Source organism: Ceratotherium simum, chromosome 37 (genome assembly GCF_057802395.1).
Source record: "Ceratotherium simum simum isolate JZ-2026a chromosome 37, ASM5780239v1, whole genome shotgun sequence".
In the NCBI taxonomy this organism is placed as follows: Eukaryota; Metazoa; Chordata; class Mammalia; order Perissodactyla; family Rhinocerotidae; genus Ceratotherium; species Ceratotherium simum.
Window position 1 is genome coordinate 23,420,370 of NC_141936.1, and position 18,200 is coordinate 23,438,569.

The 18,200-nt window shown below is 41.2% G+C and overlaps 1 protein-coding gene across 2 annotated transcripts in view; it reads left to right on the top strand.

Moving 5' to 3' along the window:
- The first annotated feature begins 1,580 nt into the window (after positions 1–1,580).
- The window catches only part of FN1 (fibronectin 1), a 66,794-nt gene continuing 50,174 nt past the window's right edge, over positions 1,581–18,200 (top strand). For both annotated transcript variants that reach the window (XM_004427520.3, XM_004427521.3), the window contains exons 1-12: positions 1,581–1,949; positions 2,885–3,013; positions 3,942–4,079; positions 5,423–5,554; positions 6,523–6,660; positions 9,329–9,487; positions 11,918–12,109; positions 12,879–13,058; positions 13,684–13,860; positions 14,907–15,059; positions 16,320–16,448; positions 17,463–17,606. In XM_004427520.3, coding sequence (XP_004427577.1) covers positions 1,802–1,949; positions 2,885–3,013; positions 3,942–4,079; positions 5,423–5,554; positions 6,523–6,660; positions 9,329–9,487; positions 11,918–12,109; positions 12,879–13,058; positions 13,684–13,860; positions 14,907–15,059; positions 16,320–16,448; positions 17,463–17,606 — 1,819 coding nt within the window. In that variant the 5' untranslated portion in view covers positions 1,581–1,801. The remainder of the gene's footprint in view (positions 1,950–2,884; positions 3,014–3,941; positions 4,080–5,422; positions 5,555–6,522; positions 6,661–9,328; positions 9,488–11,917; positions 12,110–12,878; positions 13,059–13,683; positions 13,861–14,906; positions 15,060–16,319; positions 16,449–17,462; positions 17,607–18,200) is intronic.

An 18,200-nucleotide genomic window follows, 5' to 3' on the forward strand; every position in this document is an offset into this window, starting at 1 on the left:
CACATGTTAGTTTTGTATCTTTAATGTGTCAGGCATTTTATAGACCCTAGAGTTCGAATTACCCCAGGGCAGTTACTGAAGGTGGAACTTTTGGAGAAAAGCACTTGCAGAAATAAACATTTTGCTAGTAGCTTTCGTAAGTTCTGGAAGCAAACAGGAGGTCTGCCCTGCTAACATAAATCGAAGGCAAAGCTTTGAGTTTGCTTCTCTCAGGAGTTACTGAAGAAAGTTGTGGACTCCTTTTAAATATCTTTAAAAGCAAGTGTGACTTGTGTTTGCCTGAAAAAAGGCTAATGTGACGAGTTGCTAAATGCTAGAGACTTCTCAGATTCCCTTTCGACCTTCTGAGTTTAGAGGGAAAGCGGGAGAAATCTTAAATGGGAACTTTACACGTTCTTGGAGTTAGTAACGATTGAAATATTAAAAATCTGGCAGCGGGGCTGGGGGAGGGGGATTCTGTGATGAAACTGATGTCTACCAAAAAAAATGCCAAATAAACGCAAGAAAGGGGCTGCAGGAAGGCAAGAGTGTACACGGTCTGTCTCAGTTTTTAGTGAGTCACACAGGATCTCTGCATTGTGTGTAACGGGCATGGGGAACAGGGACAACGACTTGAAGATCTCTCTCTCTCCACGGACTGTCCAACTTCCCAGTTTCCCAGTCCACGACTGACTTCCTTTCAGTGGAAACAGACGTCCCATTCCCAGGAAAGGAAGACTTTCCTGCATGTTCAAAAAAGCAAACTGCCGCTCTGTCCTTTCAAGAGAAACCCCAGAAACCCCGTTCTCTGAACTTCCCCCAGATCCGCCAAGCGCCCCGCAGAACTCCTGGTATTTAGTAGAAGCTCATTAAAGGTTGGTTTTTCTCCTCTGCCCCCCAGCTAGCACTTCCTCAGAACCGGGCAGGTACAGCGTGTAGAAGGAGAAAAGTCTGGAACAGGGAGCTGTGAAGGCAAAGAGAGTGAGTCCCAAGTCAGTGCACATTGGACCAAAGAGAGGGAACCGGAGAAAAGCCAGCCCCGCCCCGGGACTGCAAAGTCTACATTCCTACAGCTGCAAGGTGGTGGCTCCTTTATGGTTTTCCTTCCCCCAAAATACACTCCAGTGAGCTGAGATTTTTGTTGAGATGACGCAATGTCCTCAAACCCCCCCTCCACCTCAAGAAAAAAGAAAAGGGAGCGGGGGGAGGAGGGGAAGACTTGCAACCCCTTCGCTTCGCCCAACTGCAGCCCCTCCCTTTCCTCCCAGTCTACCCCTTTCCAGCCGCTTCCCATCCCTCCGCCCTCAGCCCCCAAAAAGTTTGACGACCGCAAAGGAAACCGAAAAAAAAGTTGTCTTGCCCCGGTCCTGGCGGGCGATCAGCATCTCTTTTGTTCGCGGCGAACCCGCAGTCCCCCTGACGTCACCCGGGGCCCGGCCAATCGGCGCGCGGGCGGCGGCGGCGGGAGGAGGTGGGGGCCGGGCCGGAGCCCCCCCCCCCCCCCCCCCGGCGCCCGGCCTCGCGGGGGGCGGGAGGGGACCGGCCCATATAAACCGCGGCCCTCGGGGCTCGGCCGCCCGCGCCGGCTGCGCTGTGCAGGGGGGGAGAGGGAGCCCCGGGCGCGAGCGAGGAGGGGACGTGCAGCCACGACTTCTCTCGTCCTCTCCTTCCCCTCTGTCCCTCTGCCCGGCCCCGGCCCCATCCTCCGGCCCCTGCCCTCTCCGAGGCACTGGAAGGGACTCCTCCCGCAGGTTGCGAAGGGAACCCAACTCGGTGGCAACTTGCCTCTTGGTGAGGGCGTCTCTCCCTGCACCGTCTCAAGATGCTCAGGGGTCCGGGGCCCCGGCTGCTGCTGCTGGCCGTGCTGTCCCTGGGGACGGCGGTGCCCTCCACCGGAGCCGCGAAGAGCAGGCGGCAGGTTCAGCAAATCGTTCAGCCCCCGTCCCCGGTGGCTGTCAGCCAAACCAAGCGTGAGTACCGAGCGCGGGCTGAAACGGGCTGTGGCACGGAGGGGACCGTAGAGGCGACCAAAGTTGTGGCTGAAGTTTGCGCGCGCGCGTGTGCGGAGTGTGTGCACGCCTTAAGGAGAGAAATCGGCTGTGGATACAAAAGGCTCTTGGTTTGAGCCGGCTGGTTCTGAATGCATTGGAGGACAGGGGCTCTGCGATGTCCTGCAGGGCTCTCATCAGCTACACGTTCAGGTCGTCCTCCTGTGAATTCATCAAAACTTGCCTTTAAAGCGAAAAATGCTGTATGCCTTTGAATTTCCAATTGGAATCAGCGTGGTCCTTACGCTTCTTATTTTCTTTGTTACTAAATAACTGGTCAAATATTTTCAAAACCAGGGAAGAGGGTAGCTAGATAGCTATGTGGTTCCTAAGTAGCTTGAAAGAGATGTAATTGGTTCAGATTGTTCAGGGGCCCCTCAGGATACTTCTCCGAGAACAGAGATTGGAATTCCTCTTCCAGTTTTTTGAAGACACACCCTCCCTATGCCTTGGCTAAAGGAAACTGCTTCAAGTTGTCCTTTAAAGAGCACTGAAGTTCCTTGCGTGTTTTAAGATGTAATTCCAGTTAACTGCTTTTCAAAATGTTCCACTCCTTTGATGTAGACCCCTGGCCAGATGGAAGTGACATCATTGTATAACATTTAGCTAAGTTAAACCGGGGGAAAAAAAGGAATACCTAAATGTGTACGTGTACAAGTTGTGGTTAACTCTTTAGATAGCTTGTTTCTATATCTATATACTAGTGGAATATTACTTTTAATTCTCCTGGTGCTCTATGATTAACTTATTTTTCTGTTTGTTGCTTAGGCTCATCAATTTAATTGTACGAGCAAATTCCATAATTTGGAAAAAGGGGGAATGCAAATGTAATATGATTTTCCTTCAATTATTTACAGCTGGTTGTTACGACAATGGGAAACACTATCAGATAAACCAACAGTGGGAGCGCACCTACCTGGGCAATGCCTTGGTTTGTACCTGTTACGGAGGGAGCCGAGGCTTTAACTGCGAGAGTAAACCTGAGCGTAAGTGGTGGGGAGCCTGGTAGTTAGTATCTTTTAATAGATGGAGAAGTGGTGCCTATTAATTAAACTTAACATTAGTAGTAAAAATGCATACACCATTTTCCCAGTAGAATTGTATGTCATTTCCTCTTTAAAAGTGTTTAATAACTGCTTATATTTGCTTTTCACATGTTCCTTTTACCTTTAAAACAAAAGAATAAATGTATCCCAAAGTAGTTCCTAGAGTCTTCTTTTTGTTTTACTCTCCCAAAATTTTTGTTGAGAAAATGAAAGATTTTGTGTGTTCTCCTTCAAAAAAATTGCTTATAAAATTTTAATTATTAGAAAGTAATCTCAAATCTTAAACTGTAAGATTCTGAGCCAGAAAACACTTTGGGTACTCTATTGTAAAGTGACTTGTCACACAAAACCACTAACCACTTCAAAGTTCTCATTCCTTTATGACCATTGATGTGTTTCTTGTAAATTATAGCACATTCTGCGGAGAAGCCCTGAGGAGGCTAAAATGGAAAGAGTAGGATTAGCAAGTGACCAGGCTTGGTGGGAGGTGGGGCTCTTCAAACTGTTTGCTTTTTGTGTGGACCTTCGTTTGACTTTCTGAGTCAGAGACCAGAATCTGAACCATAATCTAGACCATAATCTAGCCTGTCCGAAGGGAGTATGTTATATGGCTTTTTTCTAAGGGCCTGAGAATCCTATACAGTAGAAATTAATGTACAGATAATTAGAGAACTTGTCAAAGCTCAAAAACTAAGGCTTTATTAGAGCCTAGGATGATATCCAGAACTCTCACTTCAATTTTTTATAACTTTCCGTTGTCCCATACTACTCCTGGAATGGAAAAGTGGGTTTTCCTTTGGATGGGATTAGTGGAATAGGATAACTTGTACGTATGTGAGGCTCACATGGACTTGCCTTCTCCCCTCAGCTGAAGAGACTTGCTTTGACAAGTACACTGGAAACACCTACCGGGTGGGCGACACTTATGAGCGCCCGAAAGACTCCATGATCTGGGACTGTACCTGCATCGGGGCTGGGCGAGGGAGAATCAGCTGCACCATTGCAAGTAAGAAAGACGTTCTGTGAAACGACACTGAGATGCCATAAATGGGGATTTCTCTATTACCGTCCCTGTCACTTTCTATTATCCGTGACTGGATATTCCTAACTTTGGGTGACCAGATACTCAACGTGGTCACCCAGCTGGTTCCTGTGTTTCTGGCAGATGGCTCTGAGCACAGGTGGAATCACTGTTTAGTCTGTGTGGATTTATGAGTGTGTGTGTGTGTACATAGTGTAACCAAGTGGATCTCCTGGGTTCCATTCCAGTAAGACATGCTTAGAGGAGCTGCCCATTTTACATTACCTGGGCATCAAGCCAGATTGATCTTGTGGTTATCTGCAGTGATTGGGAAGATGGTTATGAAGAGTGACTTCGCCCTTGTGTGGTCTGCTCTTCTTGTTTGCAATGCAGAGACCTCTTGCATCTCACAGAAACGGTGGGGTTTCTTTGTGACCAATAGTTTATACCTGGAAGCAGATCTCGCTATTCCTGGAGATAATATGGAATAATTAGCCTAATAGTGTTTCCAAGGTACTTTGGGGACTGGCTTGACTCTCATCAGTTCTAGTTGAGCTAAGGCAACCTATCCAGTATGATTGGCTGGGTTACCAATAGATTCTATTAACATAGCATTTAGTTTTTTAAATAGATCCTTTAAGTATAAGTCACTTTAAAGGCTTCTATCCAAAAGAATGAATCAGTCCCTTGTGAATAGGCCCAATCAGTTTTTCCCATGCTTAATGTTAGGGTTCATCCAAGTTCATTGGCAAATCTTAAGAGTCAGTGGTCCATAATGTTTACAATCTAGTGGACAGCTCAGCCTTGGCACGTGCCATTGTTTTTAACAGCCTAGAAAAGTACCCAGATTTCCATAATTGATATGTACACATCTATTTGCTTTCTATTAAGATGACATTTCTATCCTAGGGTAAAATACAGACTCACCACATTCCTGAAAGCTGGATTCTCTGCCCGATGTGGCTTTTTCATTGAATTAGTCTTAGGCTCAACCTGCTGTGTGTGTGTGGAGGCCATGTCTGCCAGCCTTTCTTTCTGCTGTAGGACCCCATTTCCTGTGATCTCTCTGGGGAACCAGGATTTATGACCGCTTTCCTTGCCCTTCAGTTTTCTCTGTGGTTTCCCATTGTGTTTAAACAAGACATTTAATGAGTCACCCAAAGTAACTAGACCTGTCACCTGTCCCCTGTCTCTGATGGGAAAGCTGTTCTCTGTGTCTTGACTTTGGCTAACCTAAGTGCCCGCCCTGGGTAGAACATGAGAGTTTTTCTTTTTCAAAAATATTCTCTGTCCCACTCTCTTTGACATTTGCTTTTCATCGTGAACAGACCGCTGCCATGAAGGGGGTCAGTCCTACAAGATTGGTGACACCTGGAGGAGACCACATGAGACTGGTGGTTACATGTTAGAGTGTGTATGTCTTGGTAATGGGAAAGGAGAATGGACCTGCAAGCCTATAGGTAGGTGATTCGTGGGGATGAATGAGGGGTGGGGATGCACAGTCAAAACGCTGGGTTGAATCAAAATCTACCTGGACAAGAGATCTGAATTCCAATAAAAAAAATAATGAAACTGGAATTTTATTTCAAATAATGAAATGTTATATAACCCATAGTCTTCTTAAAGGAGTCAGATCGAAAAGTACTAACCATGTGTAGAAGTCTTACTTTTGTTTCAAAAACATAAGATAGAGTTGAAAGATTTAGGAAGAAGTCACTTCTTTTGTCTAATATCTGATCTCAGATTTCTCCTTGGTCAAGATAGAAGTAATTTAAGAGAGAAAAATGACACTTTGACATTTCTTTATTGGAATGGACTCGACTAAACCACAGTTTTGTGTGTGCTCTGTCACATTTTGGTAATTTTTTTTCAAAATAAAAATTGTCAAGTTTCTTTTGGTCTCAATTCTCAGTTGAACTCTATAGACACAAATCTAAAAATTTCTGGCTATCAATTTTACCGTTTACTTATTGTTCTCTAACTAAGAGGTCTTTATTTTGCTTTGTGTTGTCTCTGTTTTTACAGAATTCCAAATTTTGATTAGCTTGCTTGTCATTTTATTTAGGCTTTCCTAATTGGTCATTCATAATTAAGACTGGAATTTTGCATGTTCAGAATTCCACAGACTGAATCCATACGTAGATCCTTTTCCCTCAAAATGGTGTGAAGAAGGGTACTAGATGAAAATATACAGCCCGTGGACTTATTAGGAGAACAGGATCTCTGCCTGCCAACTCGACTTGAGCTTCTTTTTGCTTTGGTTACTTACTATGTGCTTAGTTTCAGGGTGTGCCTTCCTTTTGGAACAGAGTACCACTTAAGAAAATGTGGCTGGATTTTTGCTTACACAATACACTTTAAATTACAGGGAGACTGCAAATTCAAAATAACCCCTTTTTTTCTGTTTTTTCTCCAAATTTCCCTACAGCTGAGAAATGTTTTGACCACGCTGCTGGGACTTCCTACGTTGTTGGGGAAACTTGGGAGAAGCCCTATCAAGGCTGGATGATGGTGGATTGTACTTGTCTGGGGGAAGGCAACGGGCGGATCACCTGTACCTCTAGAAGTAGGTTTTAGATCTTTACCTTATGGACGAGGCCAGGTGTTGTATTCTGGATCCCTAGAGAGCATTGTAATGTGATGTCACTTAGAAGACATCCAATACACCAACATGCTTTGGTAACATTTGTATGTCAAGAAAAATTCCATACCCAATTCTGCTTCTTAAAGAAGATTTAAAAAAAAAAAAATCGTAGTTCAATAAGGTCTTAGGCTATCAGCTACTGAGAAAGAACCTTAATATTCATTTCAATGCCAAATGTGCTACAGACCTGAAGATTAGTTGCAAATGTTCAATCTAAATTATCACTGAGATATTTTCCAAGTATTAAGAGCAAAGAAATTATTAAAATAACATGCAAATGCCTCTTTAGGCTTGTGGGTACTATTGATATCAAATGGAGCAAAGCTCTAAAGATTTAGGTTTCCTTCCATGTTTGAAATTTAAATAAAGCATAGTCATAAGCAAAACTGATGAAAATACAACATCCTTATCCCATAGGTTAAAATTATGTGTCTACTCTGGGGTTAAGGGCAGTGTCTCCTACGCAAAGCTCTAAATAGCTTCTTAGCGCTATAAAGAAGATGGTCTCCGATGTCTCTGCTGCAGCTTCTCAGATTGCCTTGAGGCCTCTCTATTGCTTTAGGGGTTCAAGGCTCCTTATTTGAAATTTCAAACTAACAGCAACTATAGAGTTTGTTGAAGCAAAACAGCCATTAACTATTGGTGTTAGAAAGAAATTTAAGAGGCTGGCCCCATGGTGCAGTGGTTAAGTGCACGCGCTCCGCTACAGCAGCCCAGGGTTCTCACGTTCGGATCCCAGGCGCACACCAATGCACCGCATGTCGAGCCGTGCTGTGGTGGCGTCCCATATAAAGTAGAGGAAGATGGGCACAGGTGTTAGCCCAGGGCCAATCTTCCTCAGCAAAAAGAGGAGGATTGGCATCGGATGTTAGCTCAGGGCTAATCTTCCTCACAAAAAAAAAAAAAAGAAAGAAAGAAAGAAAGATTTAAAATCAAATCTAAATATTTTGAACATTATTTATCTAGCTTAAAATATTTAACCATCTTAAAATGTTCATCATCCAAATTTGAATTCTTTGCTAACAAAAAAGAAGTCTCTCCCGGAAAGTAATAACAATTCTGACCACATCTTTCCCAGAAACTTACCGGTTCATTAGATCTTTGCATTTAAAATGTTATTATGATCATTAGACTTCCAAGACCTTGGTGGCAGTGATTTAGCTTAAGACTAATTAGATGTCTGACTTGAACCCTTATCTATTATTTAAAACTCTTTTAATAGCAAGTTGGGAAAAGTTTCTCAAAAGTCATTTATTCCATGAGACTTTTTAAGTCCCTACTTTGTACAAGATGGTATAGGGATGCAAAACTGAATTGGACATTAGCCCAGCCTTCAAAGAGCACTTAGTAAGTAGGTCAGGGAGATGGGAAAGGCTTATACATATTCATCTTCTAAAGCACAATATTAAAGGCTTCCAGACAAATACTGAAAATAGTGCCATGGAGGTTCAGGGGAAGATGATCTTTTTAGCTGGGGATTTGGGGAAAAACTAACCAGTAATGACCTCTTCTTTGTTCAGACCTCTGCTGGTGGTAGATCCATGTGGGTGTGTAGTTGTGTGAACTTAGATCAACTGAATAATTTTTTTTCTCTAACCCAGTGCAGTGATTTTCTGATTCACAAATAAATTAGATCCTCTCTACTCACATTGTAGCGAATGGGCAACAATTCATTTGCCAGATAATTGAACACATAGACTAATGGTAATTTACAGTCCTGCGTCGCATAACGACATTTCGGTCAATGATGGACCGCATATACAGTGCTCCTATAAGATTAGTGGTCGCACACAGCCTAGGTGTGTAGTAGGCTGTACCATCTAGGTTTGTGTAAGTACACTCTATGATGTTTGCACAACGATAAAATCACCTAACCATTTCTCAGAACCTATCCCTGTCCCATTAAGTGACACATGACTGTAGTTACGAATTATCATTTTACATTAATAATCCCACTTTTCCATCAAATGGTTAACACTGAGCCATTCAAAAGAAGCCATTTTGTTAGTGATTTTAAATAAGTGGGTGTGTGTGTGGGGATAAAACATTTTAGTCAAAGAAGTTGGTACTCCCTTCAATGTTTTTACCTAACACATGAAGAAAGAGACGCTGCTATCTTTTTAGGGCTTCTTTGGGGCAATAGAGGGAGACCTTTTGAGACCTTCTTGCCTCTCTATTGTTTTTAGTTTTCTAAGGAAAGTCCCTCTGGAAAGGCAGGTCATATACAGTAATTACCCGGAGAAAGCCTGGGAGAGCCTGAGAAGGAAAGAGGGAAGAATAAAAAGGCAGAGAATGAATTTGGTCAAAGGAACAACGTAAAAACTATTAAAAAAAATGAATGAATGAAAGATGATGAAAGAGTGTTTTGGCAAACAGAAATGGAACTAGACTAAACCATACAGCTCCCTTTCTGCCGTAACAAATGTAATGCCATCTTTCAGAAGTTGAACACCTGTGGCACCACAGCTGGCTATATCACCAAAAAATAGCTTACCAAGCCTTAAACTACTATATTCTTGTTTTAGGTTTGAAATGAGCGTTAGCCAAGCTTGACCTGATTTGCATCTTTAAATACTTCTTTCTGACACAGACAGATGCAATGATCAGGACACGAGGACATCCTATAGAATTGGAGATACCTGGAGCAAGAAGGATAACCGGGGGAACCTGCTCCAGTGCGTGTGTACAGGCAACGGCAGAGGAGAATGGAAATGTGAAAGGCACTCGTCTCTGCAGACCACATCCGCTGGTGAGGCACGGGCCAGGGGGGCCGGAAACCGAAAACGGGATAGCGTTTCAAAAAATATTTCTGCAAATCCGTCTTTCCTTTGACGTGCCATTGAAGGATGATTTGCAGGGTTTCGGCCAATAAGCTGAGTTCATTTACGGATTGTTAGTTGTTAAAACTTTGTCTACTCTCAAGTTTTACATTTAGATAAAAATAAAATGAAAATGAATCTTAGGGGGAAAAAACAGTTTTAGCCCCAAGAGATTAAACTGATGTTAAAAAAATGCTAATATTGGGGCCGGCCCCGTGGCTTAGCGGTTGAGTGCGCGCGCTCCACTGCTGGCGGCCCGGGTTCGGATCCCGGGCGCGCACCGACGCACCGCTTCTCCGGCCATGCTGAGGCCACGTCCCACGTACAGCAACTAGAAGGATGTGCAGCTATGACATACAACTATCTACTGGGGCTTTGGGGGAAAAAAAAATAAAAAATAAATAAATAAATGAAAAATGCTAATATCGTAAAACCTACACAATTTATAGATAGATATAGATGAGTCTATATGTATATATACTCATATAGATACACATATACATACACGTGTATATGCATTTTGAACATCTAAAGTACATTTTAATAGAAATGAGAGTGTTATGATGAGTCATTTGATTACTTGACTCTTCTGGTAGCAAAGGGAAAAAAGTATATTTGTTCTTTTCTCAAAATGGAATATATTTCCTTGTCCTGACATTCAGCTCTTTTTGTAGCAGAAACAATCCTTTATGTGTGGTTTCCATGATCCAGCAAACTTTGTTGCATTCCATAAAATAATGCACAATCATTTTCTTCATGTATTGGCATTCACAATTTGAGAAATTCAGAGAGGGCGTAGAGATGGGAATGAATGACACAATATCTAACCTTTTTTAAAAAAAAAAGAAGTTTTAATTATTTCTAGTACAAGTACAAGATCTTTGCACTGTAGCTTGTTTTATAAGAATCTGAGGAAAGAAATATGGCAATCAAGGATGTGTACTTCTGTTATTATTCTTAATATGTTTTGATCAAGTTTTCACTACATAATGTGCTAGTATTGTTGCTTAGCCTTTTATCGATCAATCATTTAGTTAAAAATATTAATTATTTGTTTGGATTTTTCTCCTTTTGATGAGTTTTCATCTTCGCTCTGAACCCTTATGAAGGTGAACAAGATTAGATTTGATAATATCTTTGAGTTATTTGATTATCAGTAAAATGCTACTAACCAAAAAAAGAAACAATTACAAATATCAATCTACTGAAATAGTTTAAATTGAAAGAGTGGTTGGGGTTAAATGGGATACGCATTCAAGAAATGTAATCTATTTTTGTTAATATTACTGATGTTATACTGAAGTTTCCGTTGTTCAAAAAAGTTTGAGAAACACTAGATTAAACAAAATGGAACCTACTCCTACAGCATCTTTATGTTCCTTTGCACTGTGACTCTTCCAGATGGGATGTATGAACACAGATGCTATGTTTCGCCAATATGAGTGACCTTGGGACCCACTGTCTGTGAAGAATCTTTGGGTTCTAGTGTTCAGCAGCACTTAGCTAGATCCTGAATTCAGTGTACCAGTTATTCTAGCATCAGTTCCAACTCTGTCCCCCTGTGGACGTGGCCTTCAGGAGAACAGACTTCCAAAAGTTTAAAGAAAAGATCGACACAATCAGTTGTCTTACTCCAAAAGGAAAGCTGTTTTAAGAGGATTGATTAGTTTTAGAAAAAACACGACAGAATCACAAATAATACTGAGAAGAAACAAAATGTGGAAGGAGGGGACAACTTCTAGAGAATCCAGTATGGCTGTTCAGGGCACCCTCCAGTGAGGCCAGAGTTACACAGGTGGCCAGAGGTCTGCTGCAGAGTGTCAGGGACTTCTCGAAACAATGTCAGGAAGAGAAATGCCTAGATTTATTGAGCTTATGGAGGCTGCTTAGAGAGGAAGGGTAAGGGAGACCATTCCAGGCAAAGGGAAAAGCATGAGGCCAGCACGGGGCACATGAGAGAGTGAGGATACAGCAAGGAAGGGAGTGGTCAGAAGTGAGCTGGAAGAAAGGTAGGTGTGAAAGATTGTGGCGGCATGGACTCTGAGCTTCCTGGCATGAGTAAGGAGTTGTTGAAAGTATCTGCTCTGTTGAGTGGCAGAATAATGTCTATGATTTTAGAAATATAATCCCAGTAGTTCCAGATGAGCTGGAAAATGGAGACCATTTGTTAGACTCTTGTGGATTATTTCCTAGGCTGAATGCAAAACTAATGCAGAATGGGAGGGGCATTTCTTTTCACTTCCAGGTTAGTAACAACATGGATTTCAGAGTGATCTGTATGGAACCCTAAAGATCCCAGCTCTAGAAAGTAGTTATTTTCTCTTGTCCAGCTTTGTGACTTTCTTTTCTCATGCCCTTAGGATCTGGCTCCTTCACAGACGTCCGACCGGCCATTTACCAGCCCCAGCCTCACCCCCAGCCCGTTCCATATGGTCACTGTGTCACAGACAGTGGCGTGGTTTACTCCCTGGGGATGCAGTGGCTGAAGACACAAGGAAACAAGCAAATGCTTTGCACTTGCCTGGGCAATGGAGTCAGCTGCCAAGAGACAGGTCTGCATCATCTTTTCAAAAAAAAGCACTGATAACTTATTTCATTTTTGAAAGGCAATACATTTATTTACCCAAAAATGTAAAACAATAAAACAAACGAGAAAAGCTTATAATCTTACCACCCCGTGATAACAACCAGGGTTGGCATTTGATAAATCTTCTTCAAGTCTTTTTAATTTATGTATTTTCTTTCCTGAAGTGAGATTTAAACTGCTATGTTTTATCTTTATTTGTCTGAAGTGTTGTTACAAGAGAATTGCTTTCTGAATAGCTAATCATCCATATTTTATCCTCTAAATCTCAACTTTCTGGAGCTTTGTGATGTAAACTTTCAACAACCTAATGCATCTCTTCTGGGCTACAAAAGTCGTAGTAACTATAGCAATAATAATTGGTACACTTGACTTTTCCTTTAGAATAGCCTCGTGTATTCATTCTTAGGGTACCAATAGAGGCATACACATCTCTCCAGTATCCTTGAACAGCATCCTTAACTAGCCTATATTAATATAGCTTTACATATAGGGAAACTGAGGCATGAGGTGCCAACAAAAGACATCAGCAGAAGAATTCAGGTGTTGTTCTGTCTACAAAAGACCTGGCTTCCTGAGTAATGCATTTTCACTGACATTAACCAGAGGATCATCTATACTCGCAGGTTTTTCCTTTGCGGGCACAAGCGCAGTCTCAGTTGAACTATAAATAAACAGCAACTAGTGGGAGATAAATGCAGCTTTGTTTACCGAGACCCTCTTGATTATGTTTGCAGCCGTAACCCAAACTTATGGTGGCAATTCAAACGGGGAGCCGTGTGTCTTACCCTTCACCTACAATGGCAGAACTTTCTACTCCTGCACCACAGAAGGGCGACAGGATGGACATCTCTGGTGTAGCACGACTTCCAATTATGAGCAAGACCAGAAATATTCTTTCTGTACCGACCATGCTGGTAAGTATCCCGAGGGGAAAACACAGCAGTGAGAAAAACCCATTTCTCATGCCCTATTTTTATTTGCCAGCAACCTAGCCACTAATTTTGAGGCTGCACAAGAAATATCACTTTGGTTCAGTCTGGACCCAAGAGACGTGGAGCGAACTTAGCAGCTGAAGATCTTTCCATGTTCCCCAGCACCCTTGGGAAATGACACCATGGGAAAGCCTTCCAGTTCGTTTATTTTTGACACATTGAGATTATGATGTGATTACAGATACTTGTCTATTAAAATCAGTAGGTGATCCCACAGGACTGAGGAATACACATGAGGGATGCCTGAGGGTTTGTGCTCCTCTTCTGCTTAAAACTGTGTTTTATTCAAAGCAATCATTTAGTCTCTTTTTTTCTGGTTGGGAAAATGAGAGTGAAAATTGGATATGAATCCATTTGGAAGGTGAAGGTGAATACACAAAGGAAGCTTAGAACTGTGTTAGCAGACATCTTTTATTCTGAGACAGACTGTCTGTGAATTAGCTGTAGAACCCGGCTCTCCCCGAACCTTTCTGTAGTAATTCCCTGCTATACGTTCGAAAGCTCAGCTGTAATTTTTTTCTTCCTTTCTGTGTATTTTTCTGGGCAGTTTTGGTTCAGACTCGAGGTGGGAATTCCAATGGTGCCTTGTGTCACTTCCCCTTCCTCTACAACAACCACAACTACACTGACTGTACTTCTGAGGGCAGGAGAGACAACATGAAATGGTGTGGAACCACCCAGAACTACGACGCGGACCAGAAGTTTGGATTCTGCCCCATGGCTGGTAAGATGAAGCCCCTGTAGACAACCATTTACGGCATAAGACTGAAGAGTAGTGTCCAGTTTACTCCTGTTTCACTCATTAAGACTTAATTTTGAGACAGCAGAAAACTTTATGTGATATAAATATATATATATAATCAAATATATAAGAATTATATAAGTATTTATATAATTTTAAAATCCTATTGGTATAATTTAATGTCCAAAAATATATAAATACAATAAAAATATTTTTTAAAAAGTCTGGAAATACGAATTTTGCACAGGTTTGTCTTTTGTAAAGAGTGCACAACTGAGTCGCGTACAACGTTTAATATGTAACTGACTGCTGTAGTCACAGACCTACAATGTTTACATGTAGTTTTGGTTTGACTGAACTGAGCTCTGTCACTAAATAGCAAAATGACTAAAACTCTGTGTCTCTAGAGGGCTCTAGTTTGTGTGAATGAAGAAAGGGGAACCAATACCTTTTATCTGTTTTCAAATTTCAAGAACCCCATAGATTACCTTTGATTTTCCAGTTGTAGATCCAAGAACCTGTGCACTAGGCATTGTCAAGTGTGAATATGAGACAAGAAAACTACTTACACTTACTTTCTCTCATTTCTTCAACAAAAGGGGATGTTGGGTGTATAAGGAAAATACACTTTAGCTTGCAATTCTTGCAATACTTGTACACATGGTTTCCCTTTGAGCCAGAATAAACTGGAACTAGGACAGGTTATTGAGCAGTAGTCAAATGTAGGCTTCTAGAACAATGCAAACCCTTTGTGCGAATGTGTAGGTATCGTCGTGGTTTAACATCCCCTAACCCTTCCTGTGATTATTTTGATCAAAGTACCTTACCTTCAGTAGACTGTGTTTTCTCCCTTTGGGGCTCAAAACTCTCCACCTCCACATAGCAGCACTGAGATTTCTTTGAAGCACACAAGACTTCTTTCCAAGTGAGAGTTCTCAGGATAACCAAACTGGACTGATAATATTGCATGCCTTTTTAGACTTTGTGATCATTGGTCAAGTGTGCATTTCTCGTTTGTTTCCAAACAGCCCATGAGGAAATCTGTACAACTAACGAAGGGGTGATGTATCGTATTGGAGATCAGTGGGATAAGCAACACGACATGGGCCACATGATGAGGTGCACATGCGTTGGGAATGGCCGTGGTGAATGGACCTGTGTTGCCTACTCCCAGCTCCGAGGTGTGTTTGCTTATTAATAAAAACATTGGAGAGGACAAAGGGTCCAAAGAGGCAGACTTTTATGTGAAAACTTGTACTTTACCAAAAGCAGCAGAAGAAACATGCAATGCCTCTCCATTAGTCTACTGTGCTGGATAAGTTTCGCATTTTAGGCAGCCGGTTAAGAAAAGCTGGCACAGCGATTCTAAGATTATGAAACATTCCCAGGATCTAAGTACTTAGGCTGAGCCAGAAAGATGACTTCAAAGGCTATAACACAATCATTTGATCCTTTTAGCTTTTGGTTATGCCATTGGATTCATGTCTAGAAAAGACTGGATAATTTCTATAAAGAAAAGAGATGTTGCTCTTCTGAAATTAGATCCTTGCAGATCCAAATTTAAGGAGACAAATACATAGACCAATTTCTTTTGTTCAGATCAGTTTTTCCCCTTTGCACCCAGATATATAATATAGAGATGTTGATTTATTAAAACTTTTTTAAGTTTTCTATTTCTTTGATTTGAAAAGTAAGATTTAGGTAGAACTCTGAGCTAATAAATAGCCCATGTAGCTGGTGTGTTGACATTGGCCTGAACTTGTTTTTTTGTGTTGTCCAGTGGGTAACCCAATCTAGGAGTAATAATAATTACATATGACGTTGGAGAGCTAAAAGAGACCCTAGGAAGGCATACAACCAACTCTTCATTTTACAGATGAAGGAGCTGAGAGGGAAAGTAATTTTCTCAGGATCTCTCAGAGAGTTAGGAACAGAGTTGGCCTAATTCTCTTTTAACTTTACAAATGCTGTAGATGTCATTTTATTTCTCAAATCCAAATATCTCCCCACCCCCGCCATTCCAGAGATCAGACCATCACACTATGCTGGGTGCTGTATAAGTATGTTTAATCTTCCTCCTGTTTATCATAACAAGCAGAGATCTAAAGGACATTATCAACTAAGCAAGAATTTTTCTGAAAGCAACACAAGTATTTTTTTAAAATTGGCTTTCCACAGGGAGGTGTATCTTACCACATTCTTTAGTTGTCTATACTTTACCTCCGACATTTACAAGTTTGTAAGAGAATTTTTTTTCTTGCAAAAATTGTATTACTGACTAAGCTTTGAAAACACATTTATTCTACGCCAGTTGAAAAGTTATTTTAATGGGAGATGTTGATAATTAAGTGGAAGGAACTGTACGCTTTGAAAAGCGTAGCTTCTTTTCTTTTGTCAGTGAAACCTAACGTTCTCCACCCATTCCACTGTTTCCTGAATAGATCAGTGCATTGTCGATGACATCACTTATAACGTGAATGACACATTTCACAAGCGGCATGAAGAGGGACACATGTTGAATTGTACCTGCTTCGGTCAGGGCCGGGGCAGATGGAAGTGTGATCCCGTCGGTAAGTGGCCTTGTCTCTCTAGACAGATTTGGACACTGAGAATAGTTAGCAAGTTTCAGATAAGAAGAGCTATTTGATGTTACGTGATTGAAGTTGGATCCAGACATTGATGAGTGGCTTGCAAAGAGCTTTGCAAAGTCTTCGCTAATCGTGAACCAATATATAGTCTCGATATTGGTAGTCATCTATTTTCCTGAATTTGTTGACAAATTCAGATTTATTTTAATTGAATGGAATTTGTTCTTTGGTTCTGAATCACAAAGACAGTCCCTGTTATGAAAGAGAACTTTCCTTTGCTGACTGCGCAATAGCATGGGCAAATGATTATGCTGGTAAATACCTCCCTCCAAATACTTTATTTTTCTTGGCTGCTCTTTATAATAGATCTAAGCAAATAGTGAAGGTTGAGCCTTAAAAGGGCTGTGTTACCAGCGTTAAAGTAATCCATTAATATTCCTGTTCTGAAAGAGGCGGGTTGGTCACTAAGAAAACATGCTCATCAGGTGAGTTTGTTTGACCTCAGATTGCCAAAGCTGAGAGAGAAGCTGAGAAGTTTTCTCAGAAACTGCTCAGCAAGCATTCAGAGTTAAAATCTAGTTCATTGATTTACATGTAAAATTAAGTCCTCCAAATTTTGAAGAGGTGTGTAGAGTGAGATTTTGTCCTTACTATTCAAATGGTAAATCAGTTGCATTAATATGTGTAAAATACACTAATTTATTTTTCTCAAATAAATATTCAGAATATCAATAGACACTGAAATCTGAATCTTAAAATTTTTATTTAGAAGTATTGTCCTTTTAGAAAATGAAATATTCCTCTCAATGGGTGCTTTTTACCACTAATTGTCCTGTAAGGTAAAAGATATGAACCAAATATTTTTTTAACTGCATATATTTGTAAGGAAAGTTTCAAGTTTCTGTTAAAACTAAGAATGTATGCTTAGCACACTGATATTAAGTTTGTAGTTTTAAGTCTTCAAGGCTTCTTATCTTTTACTTGTTTATGTTTTAGACCAATGCCAGGATTCGGAAACCCGAACGTTTTATCAAATTGGAGACTCCTGGGAGAAGTATGTGCATGGTGTCAGGTACCAGTGTTACTGCTACGGCCGTGGCATTGGGGAGTGGCATTGCCAGCCTTTACAGACCTATCCAGGTGAGCAGGCATATTACTGCAGATTGAGAACTGTCCCCCGGGCTATAAAAACAGGGCACATCAGTATTTACGAATACTCTGATGCCTAAGTTGGAATCTCCTTCCTTTCCCATCTTTTTTTCATACCACTGTCTAATAATCAATCAAATTTTTGCCTACAATGATTTTCCTTTCTCCCCAGTCAACTACAAGGCATGGAAGGCTGTAAAAATGCGCCTGTATGTAATTTGTTTCTTAACACTGTAGAACATTCCATTAGCTTAAAATGCTTGGGCTAATTTCATCTAACATCCATGCATAGAAACAGAAACCATGAAGTGAGCTGTGCTGAGAGTAAAGGGCTGGAGTTTTATGCTATGGTTCTTAACAGAGAAGTTTGCATAGAGAAATTACTTGAACTACAATATCCCGTATGTGTTCATTCCGTATATTTCATCCTGGCCATCGTTTTGTCAAAATTTTCATTTGTTTGCTCAGTTGGAGCGTGGAACAAAGTATCCCAGTCAAGAGTTGAGTAACTTGGTCAATTCTCTGCCCACACAGTTCAAATACCCTCAAATGTTTGTTGCTGGATTCTTTCCGATCACAGGACAT